We start from the raw sequence: 20,150 nt of genomic DNA on the forward strand, positions 1-20,150 counted from the left end.
CAGCCCCTCTCATGTCCCTGTTAAGTATGCTACAAAAAATGCAGTGTCAGGGCCGCCTCTGCCCAAAGTGCAATTATCTCATGTATTGTCTGCTCACACAACATCATTTTATTTCGTCTCTTCTGTTCTCTTCTCTTCATTCTGTTCGTAGTTTTTTTTTTGGCATAGGTAATAGGACATAAAGTTTCGACTGATTTTGTATACATTTAAAAAAGAAATAAATGAAGCTAAAAGTGCTTCTCAGATTCTGCCTAAGATTCAATATATGATCTTTATTAGCTATATTCAAGATCAGTCTATTATTTAAACTTTATTAAACAAAAAACAGCAAAGAGTAGCAAGAAAGGTGTCACATTTCTAAATAATACGTGTAATAATCATATATAAATAATAAAAATATATAAATACGTTTAAAAACCGAATTTCTATTGATCACACAAAAATTCTTTGAGCGGTATGCTTAAATTTTACATAAATTTCTATACATTTAACGTCAAACTATGTTTCAGTTAGTTAATTAAGACCTTTAATAGACATTAATAATGGGCAGCAAAAAATTAATAATTTTTAACTTGAAATAACTTGCTCATAAATAATATTAAATATTTAAATATTTGATTATTCTGAGTCCCAGTGTCATGTTTTTGTTTCTTTTAAATAAATAAATTAGAAAAAATAGTGCATTTTAATTTTTTTTAATCCTAAAAGGCTATCATTACTAATATTGATATACAACTTGTTGTTGATCTTGATAAGTATATGTACTGCATTTTTATTATATAGTACAACTTACCTGACTGTCTTAATGTCGCTGCTATTGGGTGAATTTGGCGATGGTTTGCTGCTTAGATCCAATGGGGCATCTGCACTGGGACTCGGTGTATCTTTGAGTGTGGGACTTGCGGCGACTGCCGATGCATCTGAGGTAGTTGGTGTTACCGAATTAGCATGCTGTTGTTGTTGTTGCTGCTGTTGCTGCTGCTGTTGATTGGCCAGCGTGCTCATCAGATTGAAATCGGCCATCATTGTGAACTGTGCCAATTTGCCATGATTAGTTGCATTAAGTATACGTTAATTTAATGTCATATCAAGAGAGAAAGAGGCAAAAAAAAAAAGAAATGATTTTAAGCTTACCTGCTGCACAGCTGTGCCGTTGTAAATGTGGTTGTTGTTGTTGCTGGACGCGCTTGCCGTTGTTTCGGCCACCAATTCGCCTTTGGTGTTCACCGTTAGCAAGCGACCGTTAACACAGAAATTGCACTTATCAGACGGTGTCCAATCGTTGGGTTCTGGCGGTGGTGAAGGTGAGCCGGAGCTACGTGATGTTGCACTTGACTCGTTGTCGTGTGATGTAGGGTTGTTGTCTGCAATATTGATTCATGTCTTAGCTAAGTTCATTTTAAATAACAATTAACGTTTTCTATTGAAGTAATAATATCGAAAATCGCTAAAATCTTATATTATATTTTATTTTCAATATCAATTCTTATTATTATTATTTACTTCATAATTTGATGTTTATAATAATATTTCAAATTTTATTTAAGCTTACTGAAAAACATTTTTTTTTTCATTAAATAATAAAAAAATAGTTAACTAAATTTTATAAATTTTTTTATTTTTAGTTTGCAGTTTTTCTTTTACCAAAATCTCTTTCAAATTGCAGTGCGTCTTTGTTGTTGTTGTTGCTGTTGAAATGTTGGCCGTTGGGCTGCTCGAAACGGTGGTTCAGTGGTTTGCAGTTCTTGTTGTCTTCGACTTCTGTTTCTGATTCTGTCGTTATTATTGATATGGGCTGTTGCTCTGCAATATTCAATTGGTTGCGCGTCAGTTGATCTTGATAATGTTTCCATTTCCTGCGACCCATGAATTCCTCAGCGACACGTTCTAAGCCTACAAAAAAAAAAAGCGAAAAAAGTTATGAAAAGTTAGCCAAGTTACGATTTTCTTTCATTTATTTATAAATGGCAGCACTTGAGCCATGAAATATTCATAAGTCGTATAGGCTATTAACTTTAGCTAATGGATATATAATTTGCGAATGCTAGCATTTATACAATTCTCCCTTCATATTTTTTTTGTGCCACCAAACCTTGGGAATTTCTACAGACATAAATTACTTAATTGAAATGCAAAAAAATGCTGGTAAAACGAAAGAAATAGAATGAAAGAATGACCAGCAGTTATTTTACCCATATGTTTTCGAGAGTACATTTCAAATTACAGTCTGGTGCGCAGCGTACACCCTGCGTATGCGTATTATTACGTATACGCCATGCCAGCTAAGCGGGCGGTACAAAATTGATAGATTTGCATTCGTTGTTTGCATAGGAGAACGGCATTTCCTTGCATATCCTTGCGAATGCCGTCTAATTGCCACAAAAGTTATGCAATTTAATGCAAAATGCATAGGCCATAGGCCATATGCCACATGCCGCTAACGGAGGCCACTCCAGTTGTCGGGCATGCGTGCCTCAAAAGCAGAAAACTTTTGTGCTTACGAGTATACGGTAAAAGGTTACGCGTCAACTCACACGAAATGCGAATTAAATATTGGGGCTGAGACTGAGCGAAAGAGAGCGGCAGCCTAAGAGCTTGTGCGAGAGAGAGAGGGAGAGAGAGAGAGGGAGAGTGAGAGAATGAAACACCTAACTGCAAATTTGGCCGCATTTTGTAGCACTTTGTACGCATTTCAATTTACAAAATATGCAATTTATTTGCTGCTGTTGTTGTTTTAGTTTTTTTTTTTTATATCGGAAGTTTTGCAAAATTTTTGATGCCCCTGGCCGCTTTTTTTCCGTTTCCCCCCTCCGTCTAGCTGTTGTTGTCCCGGTCGCGTCCTGATTACGCAAAAGTGCGTGCAGTGCGTGCCTTGGCTAGCTGTGCCACACAACTTGAAGTGGGGCAACAAGGCGCCACAGCAGCAGCAGCAGGAGCTGTGGCAAGAAGTAGCTGCTGCTGCTGCTGCAACTGCAACGACAACGGCAACTGCTGCTCATTCCGGCGCATAAGTAGAGCGGCATGTTCAAACTTTTTTAGCGTTAAAATTGCATTGCAACTGCAGTTTTGCAGTGTTGCTGTCGGTTGCCTTGCATTTGTTGCTGTTGTTGTTGCTGTTGCACATTGCGTTTTTTGAGGCGCTCAAATAAACAGGGTCGTCGTCGCCGTCGCCGTCGTTGTTGTTGCTGCCTCAGGGGTTGCTGCTGTTGCTGTTGCCGTTGACGTCGCACGCACCAAAAAAGGCGAAAAAAACCGAGGTGAATGCACGCGCGGGACTTACGAAACTCCAACTTTAAAGTGCAGCCAGCTAACACACACACACACACATAGACATACACACTTGCATTTGGGCTGAAAAAAAAGTTACGCATACAAGTGAAATTCCGAGGGTTGCTCGACTCTGCAGCGGTTGCATACAATGCGGCGTACGCACGCACGCACAAAATGTCTGCCCCAACCAGTGGCATGCAGGTGAGGCGACTGTATGTGTGTGTGCGATTGTGTGTGTGGCTAAGCGACACACATTGCGTATGATGATGACGACGACGACGACGGCCGCAAGGTGGCTTTTGAATGCGTCGACTGCCAGAGTAGCGTTTACATTATGCCAAGCGAACGCCTGAATGTATGCTAAATAGAATTTTCACTTGGTTTTTTCTTCTGCTATTTCTGCTGTGCTGTCGATAGGGCTAGAGCTCTATGTGCAGCTATGCATATGAATATGTATGCAGTTATACACAAAAATACACACTAGAGATGGTCACGGCTCCAATTAATACGGCCTGACAACTACGCGTATAACAAATTTCCTATCGATCAGCCAATTTATATTAAAAACAACTCAAATATAATTGGGTTCTGCATCAGAAATAGAAGTTTACATTTTTTGTCATTACTGTTTTTTATTATTTTATTCCATACTTTGTCTTTAAAGCTTGTTTAAAAACAAATTTCCTTGCGGAGTGTCAATTTTATCATTTTTTGCGATTTACATCACTATTCATAATGAAGTAAATACATACTGGTATTTAAATTTTTGTAATATCAAACAAACAAAATAAAAGAAAAAGAATAAAATGTATGTGCTCTTTAAATTTTGAACTCGCAACCACGATAGGTCACGACAAAAATTCCGACCCGTGCTCATCTCTAATACACTCAAACATACACACATGCATTCAAGGCGACATGTCAGCTGAGTGTTCCCCCTAATTGTAGAGTCGTCTATCTGCCTAGCTGTCAGTCTAACTATCTGTCTATCTGTCTGTCTGTCACTCTGCCTGTCTGTTTGTTTGTTGTTGTGGTTTTTGTGGCCGCCCTAAAACTAACAACAAGTCAAAAATGAAAGTGCGTTTAATCAAAGTTAGATGCACATATTAAGTGCAAATTCTTTAAGCGGGGCGTATGATTAATATGTAGTTATTTAAACTCACAGGGATGAAACACAACACGAATACAAAAAAAAAAACCAATTAAACACGCAAACTCATTTAATAAAAACGACGAAAAAAAAAACAGAACACAAACACACACACACACACATATATGCATACATACACGCACATGGAAATGCCATGTGCCATGTGCCATGAGAGACAACCTGAAACAACCCATGAAAAGTGGCAAAAGAAATGCACGAAAAAAAAAATGCAATTATCGATTAATGTACACATTACGAGTATATATGGCTCATACTCATGCACACATATATATTGACATGTGTGTGCGTGTATCTTTGGCTGATAATTCCTTATGTATAGGTAATTTTTAATGTATATATAGGCGCTACCTCAGCGTCTATATATAAAAGTCATACACGGACAACAATTTTCGTTTTTTTATTTCGGTTTTTTTTTGCAATTTTAATGCTCATCCTTTATTTTCCTTTGGGGGGTTGGGGGGAATGGCAGGGGAAGGGGGCTGATTCATGTCATTTACGCGCGTTACATAAGCAAATTTCAGTAATGATATACATAATGTATTGCCATCGATACAAAATGGCTCTTGTTGCTGCCATTTGCATTATTCTTGTGGCATGCAACGTGCCAACCCCTCCCCTACAGTATGGTGTGCAGTATGAGGGCGATGTCAACTTTTTAGCCATGCTGACATGTCGACAACGACAACTTGACATTTTTTACGGCCTTTAACATTGTGTTTTGCTTTCAGTTTTGGCTTTTCGTTGATTTCCTTTTCATTCCTATATTTATACTATATTTTTGTGCCAGTTTAGTTTGGTTTGGTAGCACACGGCGTATGAGTGGTGCGTGCCATAATGAAATGTCAAAAGGTGACTGAGAATACAACGCATACGTATGAGTAATATTATTAATATACGAATATCTATGTACATATACATAGATGTGTGGAATGCTAGGCACGTGCAAGTGACTCGAGACATCTCAGCATTGTGATGTTCTCATTTATTATTTAGCCTCAATTTCTCACAAATATCTGTAGCATACTGTTTGAGACTTTTAATGAGCCTAAAAGTATGCTTTAGTTTTCATTGTGGATAGCAAAGTGGAACCTGTTAATATATGATCAGTTCGTAGAGTGATTTACATTAGATTACCCTATCTCTATACAAAGATCAACTATAGATAGTTTAAAAGAAGGTGGCAAAGGCTGAATTAATATATAAATATATATATATATGTATTTATTAGAGTAGGTCAATTTTGTTTCGCGACAAAGCGGTTTTGAAATTTGTAATCCATGATGAATTCTAAGAAGAATTGCCCAAGAAACTATATGTTGAAAATCATATCAAGCTTCCACTTTTTTCTTTGTGCATTTTTTATACTCCATACAAATTGACCCTCTGTAATATATATATATATATATAGAAATATAGAACAAACCTATATAAATATAAAACATCGCAAAGATCGTTATTAGCACATTAAATTTGTACTTGTAGTGCTGGAAATCTAAATAAACAAATAAATATAAAAAAACGTAATAATAATAATGTTTCTACAATTCAAATTATTATTATATGAGTTTTAAAAATCACTTTTTGGAAAACAGTGACGTTTTTTTTATAGAGAAATCATATAATCGGAATGGAATATCTTAAAGATACCTGAATAGAAAGAATTGTAAATTACAATTATAATTGATCAAAAGTTATTTAGACAGGATTTCTCAGCTGGCCCTTAGATATTGAGAACATTATGCGCACTGCATAATAAATAAAACTGAAAGAAACAAAACAAAATACTTGCAGATTCTTATAAATAGATACAGAGTATCTGCTAGTCTCTCAACTAAAAAGATACAGAGTATCTGCTAGTCGTACACTCTCAACTAGATCATAATTTCTAAGGATCATATCTTAAGTAAGTCGATTGTAACTAAAACATATTTCCATTAAATAAATATATTTATTCGACTTTATCGCAGTTAAGTGTATTAGTTAAGTAGAGCAGCTTCAAAAATTATGCTAAAAATAAACGAAAATTGCTAAATTGTGTTGTAAGAGCAACACACGCCATTGCTTTTTGCATAGCATTTTGAGTTATGTCGAATGTCAACGTACTTGCAACGTGCATTAGCGGGTGGATTGTGGCAGTTGGGGCAGAGGCAGAAACAGGGGCAGAAACAGAAACAGAAACAGAGGCAAAGGCAGGCGGCAGTTAGTTAGTTAAAGGATAACGTTGTAGCTTTTAGTAGACGTTGTTGTACTTGGCGTCACATGTCCTGCAACCGCAACAACAAATTGGTTAGAATGTGTGCAACAGCAGCAATAACAAAAAAGAAATGCAAGCAAAAGTCAGGTTTCAAAAGCCAAAAGTAAAGCAAAGAAATGAGTTTCGTTAAAAACAAAAACAACAACAACAACAACATTGGCAGAAAGAAGCAGAATGCAATGAAAGGCTGAACTGAAAACTCGAAACTGAACTGTGAACTGTGAACTGGGAACTGGGAAACGAGACGCGTCGTTCGTCGGTCGCCTGTGCGTTTTTAGGGGCTTGTTAAATGTTGGTGTGCAATGAAAAGGACATGCGACTATGTGTGACAAGCCTAGGTCTTTTTATACGTGTGTGTGTGTGTGTGCTTGTGAGGCTAAAACGCTTTCGGCCAAATTGTCCACCTTTCGCATAGCAATGCAAAGCGGCAGCGTTGAAATGTAAATGAATTGCACAAAATGCAAGGACATACGCAGCACACACACACACGCACACACACACATGCACGCACAACACTGGGATGCATCCAATGCTGTCACTAAATGGGCCTTCCCCTTGCCCCCCTTCCCCTCAACGACCCTTTCTGCGCTCATAAGCAACCCTTTTTTTTTTCAGACTGCACAACTAAAACGCAACCTACCCCAAAATAAAAAATAGAAGCAAACCTGGCAATTTACATACTGACAACATCAATACACACACACACACACACACACACACACTCACTCTCACACTCACACACACATGCATAGTTGCAGTTGTGCTTAGAGCTTTTTGTGTGTCACTTTGGCATAGAAATTGTCGTCGTCATCGCTTGACGCTTGTGTGAGCGTGAGGGGCCAGAGAGAGGGAGAGGGAGATAGAGACAGGGACGGGGGTTAAAGGGGAAGCATATGAAAATTAGAAGCAGCAAATAAATTCGATTGCCCTGCTCGGCGTTCGCTTCGTCTCGTTTCGTTTCGTCACGTCTCGTCTCGCCTTCGTCTTGCATCGGCTCGGCTCATATAACTGTAACTGTCGTTGTCGTTGTTGTTGTTGCTGTTGTTGTTGTTGATTTTTTGGTGTGGGAGTCCCTCTCGGCTTTTCGAAATGTATGTTTCGGCTGCGCTATCGTTGTCTCGCTCTAATGCGCTTTCCCATGCACTTTTGGGCCTGCTTGCAATTTGATTGGTTAGCCAGCCGTTTTTCGGCCAAAAATTTTGAACACTGCCTTTTTGTTGTTGTTGCTGTTGCTGTTGTTGTTGTTGTTCGATTGCATTTGATTGCATGTTTGCTCAGCACTCCAAGTGTCTGTGCTGCAATTGGTGGGTTTCACAGTTTTGCCGACTCGTTTACAAAAAAAAAACAACAAAAAAATAAATGATGAAGGAAATTGGCCGAAATTGCCGCAAAGCTCTGACTTGAAGTAATTGATGTGAGCACTCACCTAACTAATTCTAACTTGTTAGTTAAGGGTCTCGCTGTTGCACTAATTACAAGTGTGAGATTGATGATTGATGGGTAATTACCCAGTAAAAAAGTTCTACATACTTCAGTTGTAGCAGTAGCAGTTATCCCATCAACGTCAAACGTTAAAAATGTCATACTTTGGCATATTAGACACTAAATTAGTATATACTTGACTCAAAAACGTCACTGTATTATTATTTATACACAGAGCGAGGCATTTTATTGTAGAATATCAAAAGTGGATTGATCAAGACATATTTATTTTCCATAACTGTCACTCTGGACATTGTCATAGGTCAAGCATTGATTAGTATCAATATAAGCAGATAAAATAGATTTCTAAATTAGATTTAATTTTTATAAAAATAATTCACACATTAGTACTACTGACAGACAGTAGCTTTATTTTATTAAAAAGATTGTATTTTATTTCTGTATTTCAGAAAAAAGAAACTCTGTAAAACCCTATTTCTTAGGTGGTGATTCAGCAACTACTTTAATAATTATTCATATCATACTATTAAAATCCCATTTAACTAATTGACTAATTATTTCAGCTTTAAATATTTTCTAAAGTCAAGTAATAATACTAAATATTCATATTAAACAAAAAATTGCCATTTGTTTGCACATAACTGAGTGACTATTTAAGTTAGTAATCAAAATACTATTTTCAAATATTATTCAACAAGAGATTTACTTATTTGATCATGATGCATTAACTATTTTAGAATTGAAAAAAAAAACCAATTCAGTAATTATGTGATTGAATTAAATACCAAGCTGATTCATGTGATCTGTAGTACTGCAACTTTCTAAGCTAATACCAATTTTGACATTTAGTAAAAACAGTTGATTACCCAGAATAGCTGGTGACCGGACATTTAATTTATTTTCACCTAAGCTTTGTAATATTACTTTATCACTGATCATATCTAATATCATCATTGCATTTCCTGTCTTTTTTATGGAGTCGCCCAATTTTACGGCACCATAAAAAGCCAACCAAATATACATCCCATAGACACACAAAAAATGCGACAATAAAAAATAGTTTTTTATATAAATAAATAAAGTCGGGCCAAAATAGCAGCATAAAAAAAGAACAGGAGCAGCTTGAAAATTTATTGAAATGTAAAATGCAGAGAAATGCAATTTCCGCAGCAACGCTGGAGCAATAAAATGAATACGAATAACAACAAAAACAACAAGGGAAAAAACTAGACAATTGTCGAGAGCAAAAACCAAAATAAAAGAGATGCAAAAGCAGCAGGAGCAACAGCTGGAGTAGCAGCAGCAAAAGCAACGACATGGCAGGACTTTAATATAACAGTTGCAACAGGCGGTTCAAGCTTAAACAAGTATATATATAAATCTATATATAGAGAGTGTGACATACATGTGCATGCACTCTCTATTTTCTAAAAAGTGAAGCTGCATGCAACAGGCAGCCCAAAAGTATGCAATGAAAAACACAAACAACAACAGCAGTCGAGGACTAAATAACTAAACAAAAGCTAAACCAATTCATGCGCTCATTCATTCATTGAATTTGCAAATTCAATTTAGCCAACAACAGAAAGTGAGTGAGAGAGCGAGAGAGAGAGAGAAAGAGAGAGTGAGGGAGTGAGAGAGATGTTGACGATTGTTAACTGCACAAACGATGCGCAATAAAACGAAGCGTGGCAACAGATGAGCAGCCCGACGGTTTAACAAGCAAACAAACAGACAGACGGACAGACAGACAGACGGACAGACAGACAGACAGACAGACGGTCAGACAGACAGACAGATGCTGGCATCAAAATTTTATTCATGGATTTAGTTGAATTTACAATGAATGGGTTTTTGGCTTAGTCTGCCGCATGCGGCAGTGAAGCAGGCAATGCCACTAAACGGCAAATGGCACGAAAAACGAGCAAATGATGACATATCTACAACAACAACAAGAGCAGTTGTAAAACAACAACAACAAATAAAGAACAACAACAGCAGCAGCTGGTATTTCAATTTAAATGCTGGCAGCACAGCCAACAAGTGGCAGTAAACTATTTTTCATGAGAGCATATTTAAATCTGCCGCACTCTCCCGCATCCTGTTGCTCCCGGACGGACAGAAGTTGTTACCGTTGTTGTTGCTGTTGTTGTCGTTGTTGTTGTTGTTGCTCTCGTCTGGCACACTCGACACGGACATAAATGGGGACCGTCGTCAGTGAATGAATGAAGCTGCTGCCACAAAAGACAGACGGACAGACGGACCGACACACCTACACACCTACACACACATAGACAGTTTGGTTAGTTGACTGGCATTTAACAGGAGTCTTGTTTTTGACAGCAACCTAAATAGAAAATTCGAGTTACCCCAAAAAGAGGCAGCAGGCTCCACTTGATGATGGGCAAGTGTGAAACCAATTAGGGCCACTTAAGTGTGCACTTCAAATGGACACGTTGTGGCTGCTCCTCTCCATATTCCATGCCTAGCTGCCACCAAAAACAAGTTGCAACAAAAACGAGAGAAACTTCATAAAAATGATTGCCATATGAGTACCGAGTGCAAAGGCAAAGTGACGTTACGTTACGTATACGCAGCGTTAACAATGCGCACAATAAAAGTCAATTGCTGGACCAGACACGAGAAGAAAAAAAAATGGGGCAAATGGGTATAATGGAGGCGGAGACACCACTTTAGCGCCGCATATAGCCAAAAGTCAACTGGCCAAAAAGCAGCAACAAAAAAGAGTGTTGAGTGATGCAACTAATTGCTTCAGGCTACGCTCTCCTCTACCACCTGCCTCTGTCCATCACCCTGCTGCGACGGCAACAGCAACAGGAGCAGGTCCCAATCCAATGAAAGGATAATTGCGCGGATTGCGCACAGATCGCCTTAATCCTTTTAGGCCAGGCTCGTCATGGTCCACACTGACACTGCTGTTGCAGTTCTCCAGGCGCCACTCGCAAGCATCAACAAGAACAGTTACAACAGCAACAACAACCAGAGACGACTGCGTTTTTTTCTCGCTTAATGCATCGTCCACTTGATTGCATTGCTGGCAACAGGATAAAAAAATATAAATACAACTCGACCTCTCCCTGCATGGGCAACAGTCACTTTTTTTTTCGCGGCTGCTGTTTGCATACAAAACTGCCACAACTGTGTGTGTGTGTGTGTGTGGTGTGCGTGTTGTGTGTTATCCTGACGCGGCAGGCAACTGGCACATCACTCGCATTTTTTGTGTGTTGAAGATTTTTTTGCGCCTCTTCTCGTTTTGTTCTGAGGGTTTCAGTAACTGGCGGCTGCTCTGATTGTCTTTGATTTGTAAAAGCGCGATACACGCTCCAAGTGTGAGCAAGTGTGGGAAAAGGAGAGCGACAAGGATAGAGAGAGAGGTTGCAATTGGCAGCATCAACTGTCAAATGTTTTCAGTTTTTGATCGAATGAAATTTGCATGCTGCAATTGAAAACTGCCTAGAAAGTGAGACTGTGATTATTGAAATTAATTTAAAAAACTTAAAGAACTTTCAGGGTTTTTTTTCTGATTTAATAAAGGGAACTCTAAACTGCTCAATAGTTAAATATTAATTATAAAAATAAATTCAAACTAATGTAGCTACACTCAGATAAAAAAAATATTCCTTAAATTCCTTAGTGATTGCCTAAAGACTATCTAATTTTACCTAAAGTATCTCATTTGAGGTCATAAATTTTTAGGTGTGTAATACTATTGTATACTATTGTATATAACTCGATTGTTTTTATAAGTAATTTTTTCATTGAACACTTTGTTGTATTGTTGACATTCATTTAAATTGTGTATTTTCATTTGTTGCATTAATTTTCAATTACTTAAGAATGCATTTTGTGACACTTCCAACGAAAGCGCACGATTTGTATACGTGAATATTGTATATAGCCCACCCAAATACAAAAAATATAAAGAAGGAGAAATGAAAAAAAATCAAATCAAAAGCCGCTACACAAAACCTTGAATCAATTGATACGAAATGTAAAAAATTCTAACAAGAAAAGAGAGAGAAAAAAAAACCGGACAGTTCCACAAAAGCGCCTCAGTAAATTAGAATTAGAATTGAACTTGTTATGCCATATTTGGTTACAATTTCAGTGCTTAATTCCGCAAACGTCAAACGATGCGACGAAAGGGGAGAAGGCGTCAAGAGGGAGGTGGACCGTGCAGGCGTGGCATATGGGTGTGTGTCTTTGGGGCACGAGCAAGGGTGCGGGGCTAGGCTTGGCAACGTGTCGTATTCGTCTTATGAGTTTCTAGTTAAGTATTTCATTTATTTACATTTCTGCATTGCACAATTAATAATTATGAGTACAACTGTGAATACAAATACAAATACGAATATGAATATGAATTCGAGAACATTTATTCAAATTGCAGCCCAATGAGCTGCGTTTTGTTGCTGCAGCTTCAGCAAAATACATTTATTAATTAAAACCGATTAATTTTTGTCTAATTGTCGTGTGTAAAAGTTCTCTGAAGTTGATTTGTTTTTACAGTTCAGTTTTACCCTATATGCTTGTTGAAAGGAGTAAAATCTGGTTGTGTGTGATCTATAGAAAAATGTCAGAAAATGAATAGATTAGATAGTAAATGTTGTTCTTAGCTGCTAAGAGGGTAACTGTTAGTCAATCACTTAGCCATTTGATACAAATATTGGAAAAGTCTTACTCCGTCTACATTTAAATATTTAATTTTGTTAGTAAGAACATTTGTTGCCTATTTTCTGTCAAATCAAATAATCTACCATCAATTATCGTAATTAAAGATATCGATTTTGTAACAATTATTTTCCATTTGTCAGTTGATTAATTGTTGTAAGTATACCCAGTACAATTTATTAGCTTTAATAGTTTTTTAAGTTAGGGAAACGGAAAGGCTAAAAAAAATGCTTCCTGACACATTTAGAGATACATTTTCAGCGTGTCAAATTGTAATTTGTTTGGGATATTTCATGCATCGTAATACGATTCTATTGATCTTGAACTTATCGCTATGCTCGCTTTGGAAATCTAAATAGAATGTACAAAAATACAAAATATCAGGCATATCAATGAGCAAAAAATTAACGAATACAATGCAAAGCACAGGGTGTATAATATGCTATTACAGTTACAGCTGTGTATGAGTGTGTGTTTGTGTGTGTGTGTGTGTGTGTATGTATCTGTGTGAGCTAAGGCATGCATGAAAGTCAATTGGGTGTGTGAGTTGCCAGTTGAGATACTTTACAGAATAAAAATTGCACTTTTCTGTACACTGACAGCGGGTGTATTAATTTTTTCATAAATTATGTAAAACAGAAATATATGATACTGGAAATTTATGCAAATTGAGCATAGTAAAATTATTATAATTTTTCTATTATTTTAATAATACTTGGCATAGATAATTCTGATAAATTAGTTAAAATGCTGCTAAATTTACAATCACGTAGCTGTTATCTTTATATGTTTCATGTTTATATAAAAATCAAAATACAACTGTAATTTGAGCGCATTTTATTCTATCTCATTTCATCAATTAAAAATAATTAAACTAGTATTTGATGCTTTGCAAAAAATAATTTTTGCTCATTTTCTATGCACGACTTTCTGATATTTTATATTAAAGTCCAACAGCAGGGAGTGAAGAATGAGGGGTGTTAGGGAAGGGGTGATAGGGCTAGACGTGCTGCTGCTGCTTGAACCTTTGCCACATTCTGTGCCCCAATCTAAAGCTCAGTCTGCGTCTCTGTTTCCATCTACGTCAATGTATGTGTATCATTTGCATCTACAAGATTTTCTATGCATTTTCGCATATTTGATTACACATGCGCCTCTTTTGACAGCTTTTCACTAAGCCGCCGTTGCAGTCTCAGTTTTCCCTACTCTCTATCCCTCTACCTCTTACTCTTTGCTATGTTTGTTTGTTCGTTTAGTGCGCCCATTTTTTTCTATTTTTTGCTTCTTTTTTATTTTCGTTGCTTATTGACGTTTCTACTTATTTAGTGTATTTTGCGCATTTTCGTATATGCTGAAAATTCTCTAATTCTTTTTTGCAACAGAAAAAAATAAAAAACTTGTTTTTTCCCTCCCTCTCACCCTCAGTCTCTCACACACACTCTCTTGTTTTTTTGAGCTGCACTTTGCATGCAGTTGGCTTGACTGTCTGTCTGTCATTCAGTCAGTCAGTCAGTCAGTCTGTCTCTCTGTCTGTGACCGATTGGCTTTGTTGCTTATTTTCATTAACAAGCCTCTATGTGCACATGAAAATTTGTACAACAGTAAGTCTGTATGTATGAGTGTGTATCTATGTATGCCTAATGTCTATGGCAAAAATCGCTAAACAAACAAATTTTACTGTTAACAGATACAGCAACAAAATGCAAAGTTGTATGCATTTCGGGGTGTTAATTGTGTTGCACTTTGCCAAAGTCTCAGACCAACTAAGCTGCAATTTGTTGTTGTTGTTATTGTTGTTGTTGCTGTTGTTGTTGTTGTTCTTGATTTGTTGTATTTGCAGTTTAAACTAAGGCGTGCATTGTATTTTATTTTATTTACGACTACGACCCAAGTATTATTGCAATTGCAATTTGTTGTAAATTTAGTTATACCAAATTTGGTGCCGCACAAAACGTCGCCCACGTTTGTCTCACACATTTTGGACGGGGGGGAGGGGGCGCCTGACAATTTATCATTTGTTGTGGGGGGATAAAGGCCTTGTCAAGTCTACACACACATATTTATACGATAAATGCAATTTGGAGTGCTCTAACCAATTAGTCAGTTGGCTTTAACCGCATTACGCTTGCGCTATCACAAAGCACATGAAAAATAAAAAGAAGCCTAATTAATAAAAAGCCTGTCGAGGCAAATCATAAGCATAAAAACTGAATTACAAAACAATAAGTGTATCAAAATGAAAAACGGCATACATACAAGCACTTATGAACCACTAATTCAGTTTATAATATAAGGTAATAATGACATAGGCATAGGCATAGACTCTACAACTTGAAAGCAACGCACTTAACCAAATCGAATTCTCTATTAAAGAATTGCAACCTGTATAACCCCTAACCATGTTGAGAACTAACTAACCTATGGGCTGGCTTTCAGCGACCCAAAGGCACAACTAGAAAATACAGAGAAAAAAAGATGGAAAATGAAAGAAATTGTAATAATGCGGTTGGGACATGCGTGGCTTGATGGGGTCTCTAAATAGGCCTCTGTAATATAATTACATGCGAGTGCGCAGAACAGAATAGTGCAGAAAAAAAAACTCACAGAAAAAGAAGAATTATTAAAGAAGAAGAACGCATAAACAGCTAAAAGAAGAAGCGAGCAGATGAAAAAATAAAGAAAGGGGACTAAACATAATGAAATTCACTTGTCCATTATGCACTGTAATTATTTCTATATACCTGGCCAGAGTTGCCGTGTTTTGTGTAAATTGGCGTATGTCGACGCGTTTTTTTAAATGCAATTAATTTGCAATGCATTAGCACAAAGAACAGGGCAGAGTTAGGTATTTAAGTTGGCTCCTCTAATGTGCAATTCTAATTTGAAATCTTAAGAGAATTGCCAACATTTTGTCAACTACAAAAAAGTATCTTGGAGATACAAAAAGCGCTGCTAAGTAAAGTATATGATTTGCAGTCAATTGAAAATCTCAAGGAAATTGCCACCATTTAGTCGCTGCGAATTGCAAGCAAAAAACAAAAGTATCTCTAAGATACAAAGAGTAGTACAGTTAAAAAAAAAGAAACTTTTTTCAGCTAATTCTTAAAAAAAAATGTAAAGAAATCTACAAACATTTTGTTTGCGACAGAAAAAGTATCTGTAAGATACGAAAAGTAGCTCTAAGATACATTAGCAAGAACAAGAAAAACGGCGACGTAAAATCAAATCGCAGCGAATATAAATTGCAGTTGAGTTTTCAAGGTTTTCCAGTTCATGGTTTTTAGTGTCTCGCAATGTGTGTGCGAGTGTGTGTGTGTGCGAGTGTGTGTGTGTGTTTAGCAAGGCGACGGTCGCGCTCCACAACAACAACAGCAACAACAACAATGCATCGTAGCTGATCTCTGCTGGCGTCATTGTCGGCGTCGCTCTTGTCATAGGCGCTTAGACACACGTGAGTTATTGTTGTTGCTGTTGCTCTTGTAGTTGAAACACAGTTGTTGTTGTTGTTGTTGTTGCTGTTTTTGCAACTGGGCGCTCCCGCATAGTCTCGCTGCTGACTTTATTTTTATCTCTCTTTTTTTTTTTTATAAATTATTTTAATTTATTTGCCTGGCACTTTTTCAGTTTGTCGATTTTTTGTATTCTTTTCGAAAATTTGCAACTAAATTATGCAAATGTTTTTTATATTGAAATACGTGAATTTTATTAAAGATTTTATTGTTGATTTCTCCGCCCCAACAAGGAACTCAGTGAAATGTAACCTTGCTGAGTAAAATAGGTAGTCGCAGCTGCCAATTGAATATTGTTAGCTGCTTTTCTTTGGAGATTTCTTTCTTTCACATTCCAACCCCTTCTATATATTTATTCTCATTCCCCGCTGAGTGTTGAAGGCGGCGGCTTTCTTTGCCAGACAATCGAAATCGCAAATAAAATAGATGCAATTTCTCATATTTACTTTTATTATTCCAGTTATCAGTTATGCTTTGGCTCTTCTGTTGCCAAGCAGCCGAAGGTTACACGATGTCTAAACTGTTTGTCTGACCAGGCTATCTTGGTATCTATGTATATGTATCTGTATCTGTATGTGTATCTGTATCAGTAGCTGTATCTGTGCATATTGGCACGTCATGTCTCTGTCTCGAAAGTGGGCACAAACTTATAGATTGCCATGGCTGACTGGCATTTTCCTCACCATTAGCAAAATGCCATTGAAAATAAATATTGCTCAAAGATGAAACGGACTGAGACAGGATATTCCAAGCAGGCAGCGTGCAAATAAATGTCTGCCAGCAATTCAAACTGTTCTTATTGTACTATATACCCAACTACATTTAAATCTAGTTAAACTGTTGTTATTTGTACATAATGCGCTTTATAAGTACTAGACAAAAATGATATTTCAGGCTTATAGAAACTTTGAATATGAAAACTTTTCAATTGCAAATTCCATTAACCAGCAACAGATGTACTCGCTGCTGTTTTCCATAAAAATTTACAAAAGCATAAAAAACTCAACTATTCATGGTATTTTTGAATTTGAGAAACAAAAGACCATAACTTCTATTTAATTTTTATGTTAATTATACAAATTTTAGCTAACTTAAAAATATCAAATAACAAATTTTGTAAGTTTTAAAAATTCTACTAAATTAATGACATATTTTAACCAATTAAAATCAATAAAAATATGTTGTAAGGAAAATGGAAATTTTATAAACTTATCTCGAAACTTTTAGATGAAAAATTTAAAAAACTTTCACAGATTAAAAAATTAAAAACATTATTTTTTTTTATATTTGTATGTAAGCTATTTCTATCTTTGAAAATAAATTTCTAATACTTATTCCGTAATATGTTTTCATATTAAAATTTTAAATAAAAATAATAAAATTTCATTTTATAAACATGTCATGAGTTGATTTAAAAATTTTTTATGTATATAAATCGTTCAAAAATGTCATAAAAATATATTGGGTTCACTTTTTCGGTATTTTCTATTAGCTTTTGATGTTTGCATAGTCCGGTTGTTTTTGTTGTCGCTTCGTATTTGAATCTGAATGTGCAAATTCATTTGCGTTTGTTTAGCACATTTTCTACGAGAATGCATTTTAGAGCTCGGCTTGAAATTGTATGGATTGGATCGACGGGACTTGTCTCAGTCTCTGTCTCCGTCTATAGTTTCGACTTGGACCGACCATGTAAATGTGTCAAAAATTTGTCGCCCATGTTGTGTGTGTGTTTGTTCATCTGTTCGCTTGACCGTTGTTGTTTTTTTTTTTAACATGACAAATTTCATTACAAGTGCAATCGCTTATAAACAGATACACAGACATTACTCATACGCTACGTTGTCGTATGCAGTGGAATTTGTTTTTCTTTTATTTTTTAAAATGGGGTTGGCAATTCGTGTAATTAAACTATGTGAAGCATTTGATAAGCGACAACAATTAGAGTTATTGAGACGCCCAAACGTCGCTCAGTTTATCCCTGGAAGTCAGCTTAGCGAAAATATGACAATAAAGCGCCAAGGGGCGATAACAGCGCTGACCGCAGGTACACAGTGAGACCACGCTACCGTGAACAGACAGAGAGCGACAAAAAGACAGAGAGAGAGCGAGTGTATCTTCTGGCGTTGGGCAAATGTTTACCAATGTGCGCCACGGGAAACTCAATATGGTCTTGTGTACTTGCCACACAAAATGGCCACGCGCTGCGTTTCAATTTTTCGCACAAATTTTTCCACTTTTTTTTTCCATTTTTATTTTTGTAATATTTTTTTTTGTTGCCTTCATCGTTTGTTTCATTTTTGTTGGCATTGTTGTTTGCTATGGCTGGCTTTTGTTGCAACAACAGCAGCAGCAGCAGCAGCGAGCTGAACTATGAATGCAATTTCGTAAATTATTTTCCTTTTAAGTAATTATTAAGGTGTGGTCCGGTTCGCGTTGCAGTCTTCCTCGACTTCGACTTCGACGTCAGTCAGTCAGTCAGTTTAACAGTTTAACAGTTTACCAAACACAAAAGCCATACGCTTTGCCATTGTTTTTGTTTTTATTGTTAATACTTTTTGTTTACTATTTTGTTAGAAACTACTGTGCGAGTATATTTCGAGTTATTCATCCATTATACGCCATTTAACTAATAACAGTGGCTACGGCTACAACAACGACTCTGGCTTGCAGTCTCAAGCTATCAGTCAGTCATTCACTCAGTCAGTCATTCACTCAAGCAGTCAGCCAGTTAGTCAGTCACTCATTCAGCAGTCAGTTTAGTCGTTTATTAAGTCACTCGAGTCATTCATTTCATTTGAGTTGCAAGATCGCGCTGCACACTTTTCTTGCCACATCCTTTCCATCAAAGTCATAATAAATTTTGCATTTGTGGGTGTTACCTGTTGTTGTTGTTGTTGTTGAAGCCGTCGGCTTTATGGCACTTAATGCCACCAATTAATTAGTTACAATTGTGCCACCTCGAAAGTTGTTGGCCATTAATCGAGTTAAGCGCACCCTGAAGCTGGCCATTTGAGCTTTATCTTCTCAAATTACCACTTGGCTACCTGTTTTTTGTAAATTTAAATTTAAATATTTTTTATTTTGGCTGAGGAAGTGCATTTACAGTGTTGACTGGCACACGACAAACAGCCAACAAATTGATCAGCGTCAACGGCTCTGATTTCTAACAACAAACGGCAAATGGCCACTTTGGGCCGACAACATGAATGGCAAATTACAAACAGTTAAGTAGCAAACAGTCAACACCAACAAATATAACAACACGAACAACAACAACAACAGCAACAACAGCAACAATCAAAGCGTACAAATTTGCTGTAATACAACAACAATTACATTAAAACGCGACCATAAACGTGCGGCCAACAACAAGAGCAGCAGTGGCTGTGGCAACAACTTGAAGTTGGACTTGGCTTAGCCAAAATGCAGCCGCGAATGCGGCATAAAGTTTGACGATGAGGCAGCATCAGCAGCCGCGCCAGTTGTGGCAGTGGCAGTGGCAGGCGCTACCAAAGTCATTCCACACCTTGTAAAATCAACAAAAAGGCAGCCAAGAAGCAGGCAGCACACACACAAACACACAAACACACACACACACATACATAGAGTGTGAGGCACATAGTGAGGCAGACAGAGATGCAAGCGTGCAATTTGCAGTCGCAGCCTAGAAAAATAATTGCATGTGGATGCCAGGGGTAGGTCAGGGAGGCAGCAAGGGAGGCAGGAGGGCAGACCGGGGAACTACAGCTCGCAATGGCTAAGAGGGAATGGGTCTAAGCCGCGTCATTCATGACGACGACGCGGCATTTGC

The 20,150-nt window shown here is 37.1% G+C and overlaps 1 protein-coding gene across 1 annotated transcript in view; it reads right to left on the reverse strand.

Annotated features, from left to right (window-relative positions):
* The window catches only part of LOC117789458 (mushroom body large-type Kenyon cell-specific protein 1), a 54,350-nt gene that overhangs the window by 9,555 nt on the left and 24,645 nt on the right, over window positions 1-20,150 (reverse strand). Inside the window, exons 2-4 of the mRNA XM_034628490.1 lie at window positions 1,645-1,893; window positions 1,135-1,364; window positions 794-1,050 (exon numbers count right to left, since the gene is read on the reverse strand). Of these exons, the coding sequence (XP_034484381.1) occupies window positions 794-1,050; window positions 1,135-1,364; window positions 1,645-1,893 (736 nt within the window). The remainder of the gene's footprint in view (window positions 1-793; window positions 1,051-1,134; window positions 1,365-1,644; window positions 1,894-20,150) is intronic.

Source organism: Drosophila innubila, assembly GCF_004354385.1.
Source record: "Drosophila innubila isolate TH190305 chromosome 3R unlocalized genomic scaffold, UK_Dinn_1.0 2_E_3R, whole genome shotgun sequence".
Classification (NCBI taxonomy): Eukaryota; Metazoa; Arthropoda; class Insecta; order Diptera; family Drosophilidae; genus Drosophila; species Drosophila innubila.